Genomic DNA, 19,017 nt, shown 5'->3' on the forward strand with positions numbered 1-19,017 from the left:
GTTTGTAAAGGCCCCAGAGCCCTCATTTCTTTGTGCTCTTTGTTTGCAATGGTGACAGCTTTGGTGTTCAGGGTTCGAAGACCACACCTTAGCTTTGTGACCTTGGGCAAAAGGTTAAATTGGCCTGTGGCTCAGTTTCCTGTTAGTGTTTTATGACGACGTTCTTTAATGGTCACCCTCTGAAGTATTATTGTTCGAGATAACCCTTCAGAGGATTGTTAGATGACAATTAAAGGACAAAGGACACTTAGAATACTACCTGGCACTTACGAAGCTAGAGTATCATGGTGCTTTGTGTTTTTGTTTGTTTGTTTTTTTGAGTCATTTATATAAGAGTAAATTAAAAGTATTTTAACAACTGGTACGGAAGGATAACGACCAATCAGAATGGATGCCAACTCTAACGACGAGCTCTACAGGCTCCGCGGTCAACCTGGTTTACTGCTCTGTGACCGCGTGAGCTGGTGGCACCTTGGAGGGTGGAGACAAAGTGTTTCTATCTACGGCTGAAACCTAGTAGAGCACCTGGATTAGGACATGCTCTCGGTATTATTTTCTGAAAAAACGATTTCTGAAAGTCCCCAAATTTTTATTTAATTAACAGTAACTTAGTTCCTATTTCTTGAAAATGAGCCTTCTGTGGCAAAGCTAGTCTGAAAGCAGTCCCTTTAGTTTTTAGGGACTCTAAAATATGAAAGGTTTCTGCCTCCTCCTGGGGGCTGATGGTTCCAATGAGGACATCATGGCTGTTGATGAGTCTGTGCTCTGCCTCAACTGCCTGGTAGATATCCTACAGGGCTGTTCCTTCTACACAAATCTCATTTTGGGAACAGTGATTTATGGATCTGGGCATAGGCACCGCTCGGAATGACCAAAACGGCAGTGGTGAGCGCACTTACCCAAAGTCGACTGAACCCAGACAATTTAATAGATAATGCATAGCTGAAACATATTCCATTCCTATTGAGAGGACCAAGGAAATTGAAATTGCTCTCATTGATTTTCTTATAAAACTCCATTTGTCTAACTGCTCCTAAAATCAAACAAATTCAATGAGAACTTCACCAGAATCTTGACTGCCATGGCTTTGAGAAACATATGAAAATCATTGGCTTTTTCTGTGCATTCTTTGTCTGACCCAAATGCCATGACTGTGGTCCAGTAACCAGCAACCCAGGTGTTCAGTGTATCATGGAAGTTCTATTTCCTATTGTATTATATATATTACGCCAACCGGTAGGTTTAACCCCCATCTCTGTCTGTGAGAAAAGAGCTTTGCTGGCCTTGTGCCCTTCAATATAGTATAGTATGGAAGGTGGATTTCTGAGTTATACATGAGGAAGTCTGAAAAAGAATATGTCTGCATATTGTTAAAGATTCTGAACTTGATACCTGAACTCACTTCTAGGAATGTGGGGTCCGAGAAAAAGTAGGAAAATCAACACAGAGTAACAAATTCATTAGGTATAACAGATATGTAGTACTACTTCATCAGAGCTTGGCATTTTGGAGGGACAAAGAGAAATCAGACCTGCAGTATGCTGGTGAGATTCTTCTAATACAGATTGATAGGCTGATAGGAAGATGCATGGTCCATATTGTGCAGAGGTTAAAAGGTCAGGCTCGGGGATAAAGCAGGTTTCACTCTTAATCTTGGCTTTCTGTCCTGGGATAACCCCTTAACCTCTCTGAGCCTTAATTTCTCCATTTATAAGGATAATGCTATCTGATGCGCTCATTAATACGGTTTATCCAATATACTGGCTCTGTATCTTTTGGGCAAATGGGAAAATGACTGGCTTTCCCAGTGCTATGGCCATGTGCCTAATTCTGGTCAATACATTATGAAGAACAGATTTCACTCCAGGTCTTGGCATTTTGTAACGGACTGGTCAATTAACAATGTTTGCAATGGTGACTGCTTTGTCAGCCGGACTGGCATGAGCACACAACAGATACAAACATAAGATAGAAATCTCTGTTGTGCTAAGCCACTGAGAATTGGAGTTTCGTTGTTGCTGCAGCAAAGCCTAGCCTATCCTGACTAGTAAAATACCTTACAGGATTGTGGCAAGAATTACGTACTTGTTTGCAAAGTGCTTAGTTAGTGAGTGCGCAGTAGATAATAGTGACATTAACTATTTTAAGTGATGTTAGTACAACATGTAAAGTAGTGGGTCATAAATAGATACAAGTAAAAGTGCCACAGAATTCAAAGAAAAGAGCAGTCACTTTGGGAGAAAATTAGGAAACTACAGGATGGGGAGAACTTTGTGGAGATTGGAGGGAAGAAACCCAAGGAGACAGAACCGACAGGGGTAAAGGTGCAGCTGCAGTTTCGTGACGTGGATGAGGGACTCATCTGGGTTGAAAGCCAGCTGATCTTAGAAGTAAGAACAGGAAGTACGGTTGGAAAGGATGGGTCCAAATCAGCATTCTGAAATAATCTGGATGGACTCAACAGAAAAGAGGCGTGAACAGTGATGAAAATAACCATGGACTTGAGACAGATTTCCCTCATTCCTTGTGATGACGAACTTTTTGGTGTTATTTCCTTCCATTCTGTCCCATGTTTTGATGTCTCCTACACAGAAAGCCCTTGCAGTGGTGACCACGTGGTGTTTTGGGACTTGGTGTGGAGCAAGCCAGTTGACCAGACACATTAACTCCATCCAACCGGGGGTGACCCCGCTATTGGGCTTGGTTTGAAATGTTTGGAACAATTATGAGAAACGGCATTTCTGTGATTCCCTCTATTTAGCTTACGTAAACATCGTTTAAAAGAAAAAGAAAATGAATTAAAGAAAAGGGAAAAACGAGCTGTCACACAGAATCAGTAGCGACCCTATCCTGGATGTTGTTCTACACATCATTACTCTGTTTAGGCAAGCTAAGATGCTATACTAGCAGTTTTACCTGATGGAGAAATAACTCAATAACGTAAATTACTACTGATCTCACTAGCATAAGCACTGCCCTCTGTGAAGAAGGCGGGTCTGTTTTCAGGCCCATAATAATAAGCTTGGAATCACTGCGGAGAAAGCAGTGTGATTTGGTTTCCTTGTGGTTCTTAGGCATTTGGCTTAAAGTGAGACGGCAGTTTCTGAGGCAGATTTTTTGCCAAAGCCATATTCCCAGAGAGTTGAGCATGCAGGTGAGGCTGAGGTGTCAAATCCATAGCCAGGAGGACAGATGAAAGAGGACCGGCTCGGAAGTCAGAAAACCTGGCTTCGCTTTAGGCCCTGTCACCAATATCGCCGAGTTAAGTTGTTTTTTCAACGAAGATAAAGGGGCATAATGATCCTTGCTTTATCTGTATTACAGGCTGTTGTGAGATACCAATTAGATGTTATATATAGAAAACCTTTAGTAGAGTATTTTTCAAAGTTAAAGTATTACCATCAACAGCCACTATTTCGCCAGGTGTCCACAGTATTGGGTTGAAATAGCATTCAAGAAAAACCAACAAAACTTAAAAAAAACGAAGAAACTGCATCGGATCTTCTTGCTACTAAACTCAAATTTCTTTCTAAGCTTCAGTGGAAGAAATAGCTCTTTTGGGAATGCAAGCTATGAGAGAATTGCTGAACTCTCCTGTTGTGGCGAGTCTCACTCCCTTGGCTTCTGGTAGAGGGAGGCTCTGGGCTGAAAACTTGACCCTGGTCTAATTATAGCATTTGGCCGGGGCAGCAGAGCTGGTTGGCATTTGTCCCGTCTGTCTAGCTGATTAATATAACTGAGGATCAGGACATTTGAAGTCAGAATGCCATATTTAACAAGGTTATTACAGTTCAAGATTTCTTTCCTAAGGCAGCATGTGCTGTGTTGAAAATAAGACAGAAAATGACACATCAGATATTTTCACCAGCACTTCCATCTCTCTCCATGTTTCTTTCCTTTAATCCCTTAGGGTGCACTTAATTTTTGGCCATGTACGCATATAAATGCAAAATAATTGAAGAAAAATTATTAGAAAACATCATCAGCACACTTTGAACTTAAACCTTATGTAAGTTTGACTAATGTACAAAGTGAGCTTTTTTAATTTAAGTCCATAGCATAGCTTCTTTGGTACTTACAATTTTTTTCTCTTATTTTAAACGAAGGTATAAAATTGCATAAGTCTTAAGTAAATGCGATGATTTCTTAAGTATGCATATATTTATATACATACTACGCAGATAGAGATGTACAGTTCCCATCACCCCGGAGAGTTCTCTTCTGCTCCTTACCAGTCAATACCCATTCTCTGCCATGTAGCCCCTGTTGTAACTTCTTTCATCACAGACTAGCTTTGCCTGAGATTGAATTTCATATAAATGGAGCCATAAAGTATGTATTCTTCTCCATCCAACCGGGGGTGACCCCGCTATTGGGCTTGGTTGCAATGATTCAATGATAAGATGTTTAAAATGGCACCATTTTGAGGTTTCAAAGGGGCATTGACATAGTGCTCTCGCCTCCTGCTGGTGGAGTGTAAACTGTTACTACCTTTTAGAAAGTGGCTGGGCAAAACCTATCAAGGTGCCTTAAAGCCACTTTTTACCCACTAAGTTCACTTTCAGGAATGTATCCTAAGGGATAAATATAGAAAAAGTATGTAAACAATTAAGGTCATGATTTTATAACGATAAAAACTGGAAGCGATTTAAATGCTGTACAATAGGAGGGCAGTTAAATCAACTCCAACCATAAAAATATTTTAAATGGATTTCTAAAGTTATAGGAAAATGCTAACTTTTTAATGTGAAATGGGAAAGTAGAATAAAAATTGTATTATTCTACTGGACTCTCCAATGTTTAACAATATACATGGTATATATTTAACAACATACAAGCTATAACTATATATTGATATACGCACGTTATAAAAATTAAATATACCAATAATGATTATTTCTGGGTAGTGACATTATTTTTGTTTACTTCTTTATATTTTTTTCTGTTTTAAAGTTTCACAATTAGCAAAAAATATCTTGAAAGTTATTTTAAAAATCACATCTATATACGAACAGCTGTCAACAGAATGCTCAATAGTCTAACTTGCGTAACGTGGGCATGAAAGAGTAAGTCAGATCTTATGAAAATCAGCTAACATTTATCACTCTTTTCAAAAAAACGAACTTGGAAAAAAATCCGTTTGTAGTCAAGTGTGTGTCACAGGCTCGCAGGGTCAAGTCTGGACAGACCCTTCGGCCTGGCTAGAAAGAGCCACTTTGTTTTCCACTTCACGAGTTGTAAAATTCATAGAATCCTGATCACATTACAGTATTTCGTCAACCTTTTTTGCTCAAAGAGAGGTTGGAATTTTCTGTCCACATGGAAATTCAGTTCATCTAAATCATCTTAAAATCAGACTCGAGTGAAAATCTTAAAGGGCTAGTGTCTATTTCTAGTGCTTTCAGTAGCACTCGATGGTGATGCTTTCGATTTTCATATATTAAAATGATGTCCACTTTTACATGGTTATTATCATTCTTTATGTCATGTTGTTTATGATGATCATGTCGTGTCTGGCAAGGAGAGTGAAAGAATGACCCTTTCTCCCTCAAGAGGGAAGTTCACAGAGGAATATCAGGGTCCAGCTGTGATGTTTGTTGCCCTGGGTATTCATTAAAGGATCCAGGATATAGATCCCACATCAGAGTTCCAGGAGAGGCAGGAGAGGCTATGGACTGACTGCTCAGGTGGGTTTGGTTGGAAGCGTCCAATGAGAACAAGGACACTAACTCTCTGGGGACACAGTGACCAAACTGCTTTTCAGGGAGGCCCATCGGACATCAGCCGCTGTAAGCGAGGCACCTGGGGTGTACTGCTGTGCTCTCCACCTACACCAGCTCAGTAAATCTAATTGATTTGATTTTAACAAAGCTGGGCCTTGGCAGGAAAGTCACTCTGCAAGTCTTATGATGTGTGCTTGTTTGGAAAGCTTTGCAGACGGACCTCTCTACTCTTTTCCATGTGCTTTATATTAGATGTCTCCCAGAGCTATTTCTCTCGTAGAAGAAAATGTCACCTGTCTTTGGGGACAGGAGTTAATAGATTTTAGAATTTGAGGAGTTAATTAATAATTAGGTCCATGTTAAAAATATATATCAGCAACAAAATATATATCAGAGAAGAAAAAGCAGCTGGCTGGCTGATGGCTTTGATGGACGGGGATGATTTATGAGTGTCTTGTCAATTGTAGACGTGTGGTACATGACAGACCTTCCAAGAATCCATTGAAACTTGTAGATCAAATCTGGATTTTGATTTGACGGCCCTCAAAAAATTCCTTTTCCAAATCCCTAAGCCTATCACTTTTAGGTTCTATCTGACTCAGATACTGAAATGTCATTAGAAATTTCTTCGCCAGGTAGAGTATCTGTGACCCCAATTCACACCTACCTACAAGCTTCGTCTGTCCTTTTACGATTAATTTGTATTGCGGTTTTACGGTGACACTTATTCCGTTTTTGATTTTTCGTCTAGCACATTACTGTGTTTAAATCTCCGTTTAATCTTTTAATGCCATTAATCATGTTCTGATCTTTGTAAAAATGTAGCCTTAAGTTTCAAAAAAGAAAAGTATGATATAGTATGATATGTCCTGAATTACTAAGAGAACTCTTCAACTGATTCCACTGAAATTTAACCTCATTCCTAAACCAGGAAGGAGAGAAAGAGGAAGGGTAGCATAGTATTTACACAAACAACCAAGTAGTTATCTATCCCAAATGGAACTGTACCTAAACGATCCAGTTATGAAAGTGTTCTTGGGCTGGAAAACTCAGAAGTTGGTCTTCAAAAGATAAGCCAAAGTTGGTCCTCAAGTGTTCTGAATGATAAAACCTGTTTCAGTGCTTGAAATCTGTTTCTTCTATTACTGTTTTTGAGCAATAGTGCGCTAGCTGCTGGATTTTTTCTAGCATTTAGAATCTGAATGGAAAGATATGAACATGCGCAAGCAAATACGGATGTATCTAGTAGTCACCAGCTGATGCAGGCGGCCATTTTCATCTATTCCAGATGTTGACTCATGTCGGGTTTCCTCCTGAATCTCTCCTGACTAGGTTCTTCCCCCTATATCCCAGCGCCAACACTCCTGTTCGGGCCGCCAGTAACACCGTGAAGGCTGTGACATGAGGGAAGACTTTACCTTTGTCCTAACTAGCCTGGGAACTTAAAGCTTTTTTGACTTTCTAGTCCTGCATCAATGCCTGGATACACATCTGGACCTCCAGATAACAACACACGAATTGCCCCCCGAAGGACTCGTGTATCCAGGCCACCTGATTACACCCTGCAGGACTCACATATACATTCACCTGACATCCATTATCCAGACTGCTGGATGTGAGCAGATCTCCAGGCACCATCTTCCGGACCACGTGGCATCCATCACCCAGACCACTTGATGTGGTCACTGATAACCAACCTGGACCAATCCTATAGGGCTAAGAATTCAGGATTGATAATTCTCAAGCATGTACTTTTTAGTATAAAAACTTTTAACTTTTCTTTCCTCTTTGGAACACTATTTGAGTTTCTGCCCGAATCTGTGTTTTCCAAATAGCTATTCCTTTTTATCTCAAATAAATATTTGTTGCCTTTCACTGAAGCCTTTTATTTTTTAGGTTAACAGTCCCTTCACTGGTCTCTCTGACTCCATTCAGATCCCTTCAAGCATGGAGCACAAGCTGAACCCCTCAGCAGGTCCCCAAGCTCCTGGCGACAATCCAGGTTCCTTAGTTGGGCCTTCAAGTCCTAAATGACCTGGGCCGGCCTTCTTCTCCACGAATATCCTGACGTGCATCACACGCTAACCATTCCAGGTTACCACTCGTTGCTTTTGCTTGAAATATTCTTCTTAGCTCTGACTGACTGGAAAACTCTTTCAGTATAACTTCATGGAAAACAATGAGACAATTTAAATTCCTAACCTTAGAAAAAAAGAGTCCAAAATGTGAACTAAGGTGTACACACAATAGCTATTTATCATAGCCTTATTTATAATAGCAAAAAAAAAAAAAAAAAAAAAAAAAAAGTTTGTGTGTGTGTGTTGGGGGGTAGTTAAATGTCTAAAAACAATCAAATAATTATGGCATATCGGATATTATATGTCAATTTAAAATGATGTTGACAAAGTTTTAAAGACATGGAAAATGTTTATTCTAGAAAGGACTTAAGGTGATTCAGGAGGTGCAGATCTCCAAAAAGATAGCATAAGAAGAGCAAAAGAAAAAAGAAAAATACTAATGGAAGCATAAAAAAAGTCAGGAATAACACTACAAAGTACCTTTTAGCTATGCGTGGGCCACAGATTTGGCTCTTAGCTTTCTATCAACAAACATAGAAAAAAATCTGAGTTGTATCACCATTCACATACCCTTGCTTGGGAGAAATGCAGTTATTCTATACTGAACTGCTCTGGCCAGTCTCCATGGAAAAGACTACAAAATACTAAAAGAGACGCAATGGAGGCTTCCTAAGGTTGTTCCTTACAGGACGCCTGATAAAAGTGAGGAAAATTGCAGTAGCCAACTCAGTTCTCTTGTAAGCTAACAGGTAATCATGCACATTTTTAGTTTTCTGTAAATCTAACTTGTTACAGAAGTACGACTTAGAGAAATAGGAGGACCGAAATATATTTCAATTACTCTTCTCCCGAATAATTTATCTGTCATACTTCTGATACATTTAATGAATTTAAAGTTGTACTAGCTGAAAAAGTACCTGGATCAAGCTAATCTAGCTGGATAATTAAAGACAGACTTGTCAGAATGAATAATTAAGGGGCAGGAGCAGAAGCAGAGAGCTTAGTGAGAAAGCTACTGCGGGAAGATGGGAAAGACTTGATACCGCTAATGAAGTAACGATGGTAATAGAGACGGAAATAGTTCTAATAATACTTATCAGAGGAACAATGCCACATTAGTGTCATAGCAGAAGCAATAATAATAATACTACAAATACGTAGAATTATCATTGTCAGGTTTTGAATTAACTATATAAAAACCAATTTTCAGTTAATTTAAATTAGATTCTTGAATCAAAATCTAAGTCACTTCATTGACATGTTCTTCTGTTAATAAAAGTCAAGCCTAAATTAAAAATAAAACACACACAAAGCTGGCACCCTTTTTGTAGATGCTAGAAGTTTTGGGGGGACTGTCATATACTCTTCTTGATAGCAAAAAGATCAAGGAAAATGAAATCTACCTTTGGCTTCCTACTGATTGCCGATCATATTCTGGGTATCAAGCCCTTCATGATCATTCATAAAATATTTTAAAGAGTTTATTAATTTAATTGTAAAAACAAGAATCGATTCTGAATATCACATGTCGGTTGTTAAAGCCAACTCGTACTTGGAGCTGGTAGGTATGTATGTACATGACTTAATCACCATGACTACAGATAAAGAAGGGAAATCGAGTTCATCCGAACTTGTGCAAGGGTCTCCAAACAAAGGAATGACTTTGAAAACATGGTGATACACGAATGTCCCTGGGTGACACGGAAAGACACCCCACGGGGCAATGATGGAGCAGAGATATACCCAGGGTGTCAGGAGTCAGGAGGCCACAAAATAAGAGTATGAGAAGGAAGACAATAAACTGGAATATTTCTGAAACAGTTTTTACTCCAAGGAGATGCAAAGAATTCTGTGGATGGATGAGTCACTCTGGAAATAATGGGAAAGAGAGTCTATGAAGTTCATAGGAGCAAAGGCTTAATAATACCCCGGAGGAAATTATCTGGCAAAAAGCAAATGCCAGTGTATTTGTTTGATAACATCCATTAGCGCGCAACCTGTCTGGCAAAAACTAGCGACAGGCATAAAAATATCTTGATATTAAAGTCAGCATGGAAAAAAAAAATATAAGCTCTTCAAAGAGTGGATATGTGTGGTGAGTCTTAAGATCAAGCAGTGATTAACTATGACCTGTGTTTGCCAATGCTCAAGGCTCTTTGCTATTCAAAGCAGGGCCCATAATAAGGAAACAAAAGCAGATGGATGGTAAAGAGCTTGAAGCAAGGAGTGAGCTGAGAATCGAAAAATGATGTAAAAAGAAGAGCTTGAGGCCAAACTGAATGAGCCTGGGGCAAAGGCCAGTATAAATAAAATGAAAGTTCCTGAAGTGCTGGAGTTTTGTGTGTGTGCGTGTGTGTGTGTGTGTGTGTGTGTGTGTGTATATGTGTGTTTGTGTGTGTGTGTGTGTTGGGGGGGTGAATAGTAAAATGTTATTTTTTTCTTGGTGAAAAGTTCTAAATACTATACTGTAAAAGCAGATCTGGAATAATAACTCATGACAAACTTAATATTGCTAAAGCAATGTAGTTTGTCATAAGTAAAAACTGAAATCAGCTGAGTGGTCCACAGCAGGGCATGGTCAAGTACGTGGTATGTCTATGGCTTGGACATCACACCATCTCCAGCAACTGTACACAGTAACATGAAATATACTCACGATAGAGCTCTACATGAACAAGCTGTTTTATACTGTATGCATTACGGAGCTAAAGTAACGCTGTGTTTAAATAGTTGTTAAAAACATTTTCTTAATTACATTTGTAAAGTTCTTTGGATTCTCAGGAAAAAGTTGCTATTTAATTTGCTTCAGATATTTTTTAGTAGTAGCAGCCTCACAGGGCTCTAAACAATCTTCGAAATAAAGGAAGGCACTTTCCTTGCTTATAACACTCAGGCTTTATAAAGCCCTCGATAAAATCTGCAGAGATGAAAGATGCTACTCTGAGAGGCTCTCTGTGGTTCACATACTGCCATTCTCTGCCATTGTTTCTAGAAGTCATCAAGTAAACACCAAAAATACTTTCTAGAGAGAGAATTTATGTAGAGTACCCTCACATGAAAACTACCAAGTCTTTAGGTGCTCGATTTATGATTTTGTCTTAGAGATAGTTGAACATCTGTGAACCAAGGAAAGCAAATCTCACTTGGAGGCCTTGGCTGGGGCCACCAGAGCACACGGTCCTCAGGCCTGGATGTCTAACGATGGATTTGCCTAAAAGCATTTCAAGGAAGATCCATTCCCCTTGAGAGTTTCTGCATTTATTTGAGTATCCTTTCTTTTTTGTTTTTTGGTCACGTTTTTGTCATTTTGGGATTATTAAACCAATTCCTTTCAAGGCGTACTTTATTTCTTTTGTATTTCTAATAAACAGTTCTCAAAGATGCATTGTTTTATAAATGAATGGTATGTTTTATGTCTTTGTGTGTTCAAGGCAGAATTTAATTTTTATTTTTAGGACACTTGCACAGATGCAGAAACACTAAAAAAAAGTTTTTAATTACAGGAAGATAGCTTTTAGGCAACTTTAAAATAATTTAATTGAAGTATTTAAAATTATTTAATTTTAACCATAGAAGAAAAATTCAGACACTTTAACAGTAAATTTCAACAAGGGAGAGGGATGAGGGTTATATGAGAATCACCTGGAGAATTTTTCCAACTGCACATGTTGACATTCTTTCCTAGATTCTAGAAGTTTGGGGGGCGGGGGCAGGGGGACTATCACATTCTGTTCCTATTAGTAAAAGAAACAAGGAAAATGAAATCTGCCTTTGGCTTCTCACTCAGTCTCGACCATATCCTGGCTGCTGATCCCTCTGTGATCATTCATAAAATATTTTAGGGAGTTTATTAATTTAATTAACATAGCAAAGCAAGAACTGATTCTGAATATCACAGATCTGTTGTTACAGAAAACTTGTAATGAGAGCCACATCGTCAGACTGTATCATGAGGTTCTAGTTCATAGCAGTATATACTTCCTTTGGTGCAAAGAGGATCGGAAAAATATTTCTAATGTCACAAGACACTATGTTTTCAAGGAGAAAGGTTAGACAAAAAAGAACAAGCTTTTCGGTGGTTTGATATCGAAGCACGAAAATGTCTGGGCGGATGGCCTAGCAAGCAGATCCCAGCCCGAGACCAGCAGGCACTCGCCACACCAGCCCCGGTCAAACGCAGCCCAGTGACTCACCGGCAGGGCAAGATCCGGACAACGTCGCTGGGCTTGTAGCCTTCAATGCAAACTGCGCAGTTGTCAAAGTCGGATTCTGTTTCCTGCGACGGAGAGAGAGAGCACAGATGAACCCACTTCCGCAGCTTTGCCTCTTGTGCGACACCCCCAACCAGCAGGACAAAGGAGAGCTTGCCTGGAGCAAGGCTTCGGCAGTCTTGGGGCCAATTTTATTAATCAATACTTTATCGTGTGTTGGCTTAGTTTCCATTCCTTCCAACCCCCACTTTCTGTTTCTGGGTTCCACTGGATGTGCTTTTGTGAGGAAATGATTTTTTAATGTACCACCCTAATAATGCTGTTTATTATAATTAGAGGTGACATCAAAAACTCGAGAATGAGAAATACTATTTATGGAGTATAAAAATTATTTATCATTCAATGATATTGAATTCATCCATTCCATGGGAATATAATGTACTCAAGTCTAAAACAGTGGTTCTAACTTTTTTCCCCCAAGTATATAAATTCCTTTAATACCTCATAAAGTATTACTTATATAATAATCCTTGTTCTTTTATTATTCTCTGTTTGAAAGGGGAAAGTAATGAAAAAAATACTTTCAATTTAGTAGTGATTTTAAATGAATTGTATCTTACTAAGCCCGATAGCAGTTTTATATAGTCGAAACACAACGGCACATAATTAGCGAGAAAAATCAATTATTCAGACTAGAGACAACACCCAGTACACACGTAGAATTGTGAATCCCTTACGAAGCTCCCAGGACGCCCAAATCCGTGTCACAAGCCACTGTTCTAAAATTTCTCCTGGGGAGGAGATAGAGCTTTAGAGGCCTGAGCATGGACCACACTGCGTGGTTGTTATTCCTCAAGCTACGCTTCTGCTTTTGGCTTTATCTCGTCACCCTACGGCGAGGGAGGCTGTGGCAGTGACTCTGGGGTTCCGCTTGCTAGATTTCAGAGGCACGAAATATGCTCCCCTCATTGACTGCAGACTTAAGGAGAGAGCATCACTCAGCACACAACGCTCGCTGACTTCCTTGCAAGGATTCAAGGAAAAACTTTCTCAAGTTGTAATACCAGGAACAGCCATTTTGTGTTCACCCGTGTGACAATGGAGTAAGGCAGCCGGATGCTGTCTGAAAGTTGACCATTGCTTCCTTCTTTGCACTGGCTGCTAGAAAGCCCCATCGTAAATTTGAGACCCATTTCTGTTGTACGTTTCAGATAATGCATCTGTGTACTAATTTCATCCTAGCTTCATCAGTTTTTTCTTTCCTACACTTACTTTTTAATTTCTCGTAATTTCTATCCAACTACTTTGATGTCCTATTGTATGCATTTTATAAACTGCTTTAAATTATATTTAATAACGATGGGTATAGTAACAGATCCTTTCCCATCCTTCTCTCTCTCCTACCCTGAATGCCAGCAAAGCCGGGAGCTCCTCTGAATAGCTCCTCAATGAAAAGAAAGAGGCTGTTTACCTTGTCACCCTTCTTGATGGTCCTGACCTGGAGCTTGCTGATCGCTTTCTTTGCTGCATCTCCCAGTCGGCGCTGAAAAACCAAAAGCTGCTTGTTAGTAACGAAGATCTATAATTCTTGACTTTGTTTCTGATGACATTGAATAAACCAGGGCAGTGACCACTGAAATCATGCCCAAGTGGCATGAATGTTAACCATGATGCTGGGAGGTGGGGTGAGGGATATCTGTGCAGAGGCCCCAGCAATTGAGGCCCGTTAGAGAGCCGTGACCCAGAGAAGCTCTTCATGCCTGAAGTTAAGCAAGTGGCATGTGACATGGAAAGACCCTGCTCTCCAGGAACTTTAGCACAAGTTGTATCTGCACAGACTAGCAAATAAACAAAGTTTAGTAATTCGCTCCTCTCTTCACTTACTTTGTGACATAGAGATAGTCAATCTGAAGTAGTTGAATAAATTTCATCTCCTCTTTTTCACAAGTGGGGTTTGCTGCTTGCGTATTCCTTTCCGTCTGGAATTTTTAGGACTTTCCTTTGCTTATGTAGACCCACTCGAGGTTTATATTTGGTCTGTACTAGCCTATTCTATCACATTCTTACATGATGATTTGGCCCCCGTTGTGTATGCTTAAGTGTCAGTGTCAATAATGGAAAATGCATAAAAGATACATGTTCAGTTTAACAAATAATTACAAAGCAAGCTCCTGGGTAACTACCATCACCCACATCAAGAAATAATATATCTACTGTAAAAGCTAAGTTACTATTTTAATGAGTGCTGCAATGATTCAATGATAAGGGAATGAGGAAGAGTGAGAGACAGAGGTGGGAAAGAATTAAGTATTGATCTGTAAAGAAAAAAAAAACAGTTTGCTTCTGTGCTTGTGAATCTTCTGTATGTTATATCACCTTCCTAGGTATGTGTACCATTTATCTGTTAAAGATGCGTATTTGCAGTGGTAAAACAAATTTGAAGTACTAAGATAGATGGGACCATAATTTAAACAGAATAAGCATTTGCTTTCACTAATTTGGTTTCTAATTTGGCAATAACACTCAAGCTTCTTTCTTTTCTTTAAAATAGTGAATATATACTAATGAAGTCAGTATAATCTAGGTGCCATGCTAAAGCATTACATGCAGTATTACCTTTATCCTTACAATGACCCTAAGAGAAAAATACTATTTCATAGAATAAACTGAGACTTATAGAGCTTAAGTGAATTGTTTTACTATCACAGAGTTAGTGAAAGGTTGGTCAGAATCTGAATAAAATTAAATCTGACTTTAAAGTTGAAGCTAAACTACCATTCCCATTATTCACCAAATAACCACCCAATCGACCAACTAGCCAGTCAGCCAACCAACCAACATCCGCCCGGTCAGACAGCCAACTAACCAATCAGCAGAGAGCCAATCAACTAAACAGATGGCCGACCAATATCTAGCCACCTAACAAGCCACCCGGCCAACCAACTAATCAGCTAGCCCACCAACAAACATCTGGGCAGCCAGCTAACCAGTTAATCGGCTATTTGGCCAACCAACTAACAAACCTGCTACCCAACCAATCGCAATCTAAGCACCTATCGTGAAGTGCTTCCCTTAACACACGACAGTTACAGTAAATAAGTAGAAAAGGAGATGTTCTTGTTAATATACTTTTCTCTCTCGTATTTCATTTTTAGTTTCTAAAATAATTACTGGCATTTTAAAAGAAGAGTAAGCTGCTATGGCTATTTCCTAAAAGGAGACCCTACATACATGTGAGGTTTTTGCAGAAGTCCGTGAGTAGCTAGCAAACTAGGGTAGCAGAAAAAGTAGGATTAGAGTACCAAGGGAGGCACGGAGAGAGAGGGAAAGAACGGAGGTAAAACTAAATGGGATGCAGCTCTGTTTCCTCTGCTCTTCCTCCAGCTGTGGATCATCCTTTGGTCTCAATTACAGCCACTTTGGGGGGACTCCTTCTTGAATGCCTTCCAGGAGTGAAGATCCCTTTCGTAGAAACCCTCAGAGCATTTTGTCCCTCTGCTTCATAGTTACTGTCATAACATTTGCAATTTGCTATTTTTAAGATCAATCCCAGTTACTTTTCTCTCACTTACGCACCTCGAGGACAGGGCTGTGTTTACGTTTGCTTCCCATTCATATGAATAAAGCTGCCTTCAGTAATTGATGCCAGATCATTCGACACATGTTTTGGATCACTTATTTTGTCCCAGGCACAGCTCTGGGTTTTGGAAAACACATACAGATTCCTGCTCTCTGTAACTTACTATCTTGTGAAAACTCTATCAATGGTTGATGAATGAATAAAATCTTAAACCAATAGATTTTTTTTTAAAGCATGGCAAACAACCTGAGATATTTAGCCAGTTAATAGGAAACTATATGGACAAACTATAAGTAATACGTGAGGTTAGGTAAGCAAAGCTGTGGTCCTGACCTCGGCAAGACTGGCCTGTCTCAGCTAAGAGCTGCTTCTCGTTGAAGAAGTCGGCTGCAAGAATTGGAAGGCGTGGAGGGACTCCTAGCTAAGGGGAGTAAATACACTAAACCTGCAGAATATTATGTTCAGAATAAGAATATTATGTTCAGAATAAGAAATTTGGGTTATAAGCTCAGATATCTCTGCAATTGCGTTTAATTGATATTATATAATATCTGGACCCAATTCAATCCCTTGAATTGTTTTTTATTTTCAAAGGCTAAGCAGAGCAATTAGGCAGCAAAAATTATTTTCAAATAATGGTCATAGGCTATACTCAAAGGAAAATCAACTTTTTTTTTTTCAGGAGGGGAACCAGAATGTTTTCAAAATTTAATTTCATTTAAAACAATTCTTTAGCAAATGAAATATGCCCTCCTTAAATGCAAGCATGTAAGGTAAATTTGAACTGCTTCCTATCCTGGCCATGTATTCAACTTTACTTTTGGCTACACCTGAATAAAGACGGGGTGTTTAAAAAAGAATCCTTCTCTTTTCCAGAAAAAAAGCCCCCCTTTTTTTCACATACCCTTTGAAAGGAAAATGTAAGCTGCCTTTATTTTAAAAAAATGGTGTGTCCATTCAGGAAATGTAAAGTAAGCTGACATTAAGGTATAGGAAGGTAGAAAGAGGAATTCTATGACTGGCGTTTGGTGCCTGAGCGCTGAGAGGTTAGAGGTTAGTGAAGGAGAAAGTCGCCTGGGGGATTGGGGCTTCCCAAGTGAGCAGAACTAACAGAGTATAAAAAAGATAGTCCTCACAACACCAAGTCTGTGAGGACTTCCGTTCTAGAAGCCCTGAGAAATTGCACGGTTCGCAAAGGAAGTCAGCCATGTTTTCCTTGATCATGCAGAAAAATGGCATGATGGTATTTCTTTCCGCTTCCCGTGAAATGCCTTGAGTCAAACCTCATTTCAGAGCTCACTGATAGCGAATTCACAAATACCTCATTTGAGGAGGGAAAGGACAGCATTTTGTGAGTGGCCGATAAAGGATAAGAAAGTCTGACTTGCTGGGGGGTAGAACAGATGTTCTGGATAACTGGAGAATACAGAAAAATCAGCTTCCGAGATATATGTGATGGTTATGGGACCATGTAGCATGAGATTTTTCAGTAGGAGTCTATTTTAACAAAGCAAGGAGAAAAGCATCGTAAAGTTTTAAAAAATGCTATTTGCATGTAGTCAAGTTTTGTCAGTATACGCATGTCTCTCTTTTTTTTTAAGTGAAAATGACACACAGAAATATTGACTTCTGAGTTAAAAAACTGTCTTACTTTGAACAATTTTCCAACTAGTATTATTAGTCTTCCGAAATACAAACTAAAGGGTAATGAGTAAAACCATAAACATTTTTAATGATATGGCCCAAGTGAAGCAGTTATTGCTCTTGTTGGTCCCTTCTGTCTGTGGTTGTTTAAATGCACCAACTACAATAAAGGAGAGGGACAACCACAGGCCCGCTGAACCTGAGCCTTGTGTGGAGCCTGACTAGAGAATCTTAGGATTAGAACCAGAGGCTGTTACAAAACACATCCTTTCCTTTGTGGTTCTCAGAAATGCAGAGCAATGTGATGCTAACGGAAGACTCAGGGACCACCTCAGGTAGACTTAGGAACGACTTCAGATAGACTTAGGGACCATCTCAGGTAGACTTAGGGACCACCTCAGGTTTGTAGAGGCCTTTCGTTTCAGGTGGGAATTCCTCTCCCTTCTCCAGGGGTTCCTATAGATTTTCTTTAACCCAACCAGATCCAAATCTTACTTTTCACTGAAGATTATCAAGAGTTGGACCATCTTAGTAATTAGATTTGTCCATCAATTTGATCTAAACAGGTATAAGAAAGTATGTACCAAGTTTATTGGTTCCTTGACCATAGTGATGATAAACAGCTTTATGGAAAATAAATACAGAACCATTTATTAAAAGAATAAAGTCCTACATTAATGCCAACAAGGAGGGTAAACAATGACAGATTCCAGCACAACCAAAGACACATAAATTAGTGGCCTTCTAAATATTTAAGAAACTGAGAAAAATAAGATACTCTCTTCTTGTCTCTTCTTGTGTTATAAACAGAAATGTGGTGAATGTGATTAAAAAAAAAACTAGGAAAATAAGGATGCTAAAACATAGCATCAAAATCGAATTTATGTTCTAGCTCATTTGAATGAATAATTCTGTATCATATTTGTCCTTTTTTTCTGACAACTGTATTTTACAGTCATGATTGTAGTCACCACCACCACCACCAAGTGGAAAAATAACAAAGTGTTTTTATGTTCTAGGTGAAGGGAGGACACTGTAAATGTAAACAGAGTTTGTCCCAATTGTCTGGAACCTCATGTGGCCACGGCGACTCACACACTCGCCTCACTTGTTCTAATACATAATAATGGTCCTTCCAGGCCTGGTTGATGCAAGAGAAATCATTGTACAGTCAGTCAGTTAATTTCTATGATGTGGATCACCACTCTATAAATCTGGAAAAATCAATAAAACAATTTGACTGTTCTGATAGCTATGGTGACCTCATCGATGACTTAAAAGCTGTTTGTGCACACATGACATGAGGTAAAAACATCAGGGTTATTTTTTTTGTGGGAAGTGTTACAGAAGAGAAGGCAATGGTTTGGAAGTTAGAAGCTCCAGCTTTTAGTTCTATTTCTGTCACTAGCTGTGTGACTCTGGCCAAGTCACTTAAACATTCTAGACCTCAGTTCTCCTTCTTAGGAAATTAGTCATGCATGTCATTTCCAGTTTTACCAGTTCATGATTTTCATTCACGCAGAACAGAATTGGGAGGCAAAGATCCTTCGAGACCTCAGTTATCTACACATAGCAAATCCGTGGCTAACTGCCTCGCTGACTAGTTCATGGACGCAACATATACTTTGCCTTTCTGTCCGCCGAGAGCTCTGCACTCTCCAGGGCGACATCGGGAACCATTTCAGTTCATGCTCTTTAGGTGACAGCAGCACCTCTGCCGCAGACCCGACCCTCCCTCGGGGGCTGACACCTGGCTTATCCCTTTCCCTTCCCCTTCTCTT

At 39.4% G+C, this 19,017-nt stretch overlaps 1 protein-coding gene across 1 annotated transcript in view; it reads right to left on the bottom strand.

Moving 5' to 3' along the window:
* The window catches only part of RNF150 (ring finger protein 150), a 185,255-nt gene that overhangs the window by 41,240 nt on the left and 124,998 nt on the right, over positions 1-19,017 (bottom strand). Inside the window, exons 5-6 of the mRNA XM_006906229.3 lie at positions 13,484-13,555; positions 11,995-12,077 (exon numbers count right to left, since the gene is read on the bottom strand). Coding sequence (XP_006906291.2) covers positions 11,995-12,077; positions 13,484-13,555 — 155 coding nt within the window. The remainder of the gene's footprint in view (positions 1-11,994; positions 12,078-13,483; positions 13,556-19,017) is intronic.

The sequence above is a fragment of the Pteropus alecto genome, unplaced genomic scaffold (assembly GCF_000325575.1).
Source record: "Pteropus alecto unplaced genomic scaffold, ASM32557v1 scaffold50, whole genome shotgun sequence".
Lineage (NCBI taxonomy): Eukaryota > Metazoa > Chordata > Mammalia > Chiroptera > Pteropodidae > Pteropus > Pteropus alecto.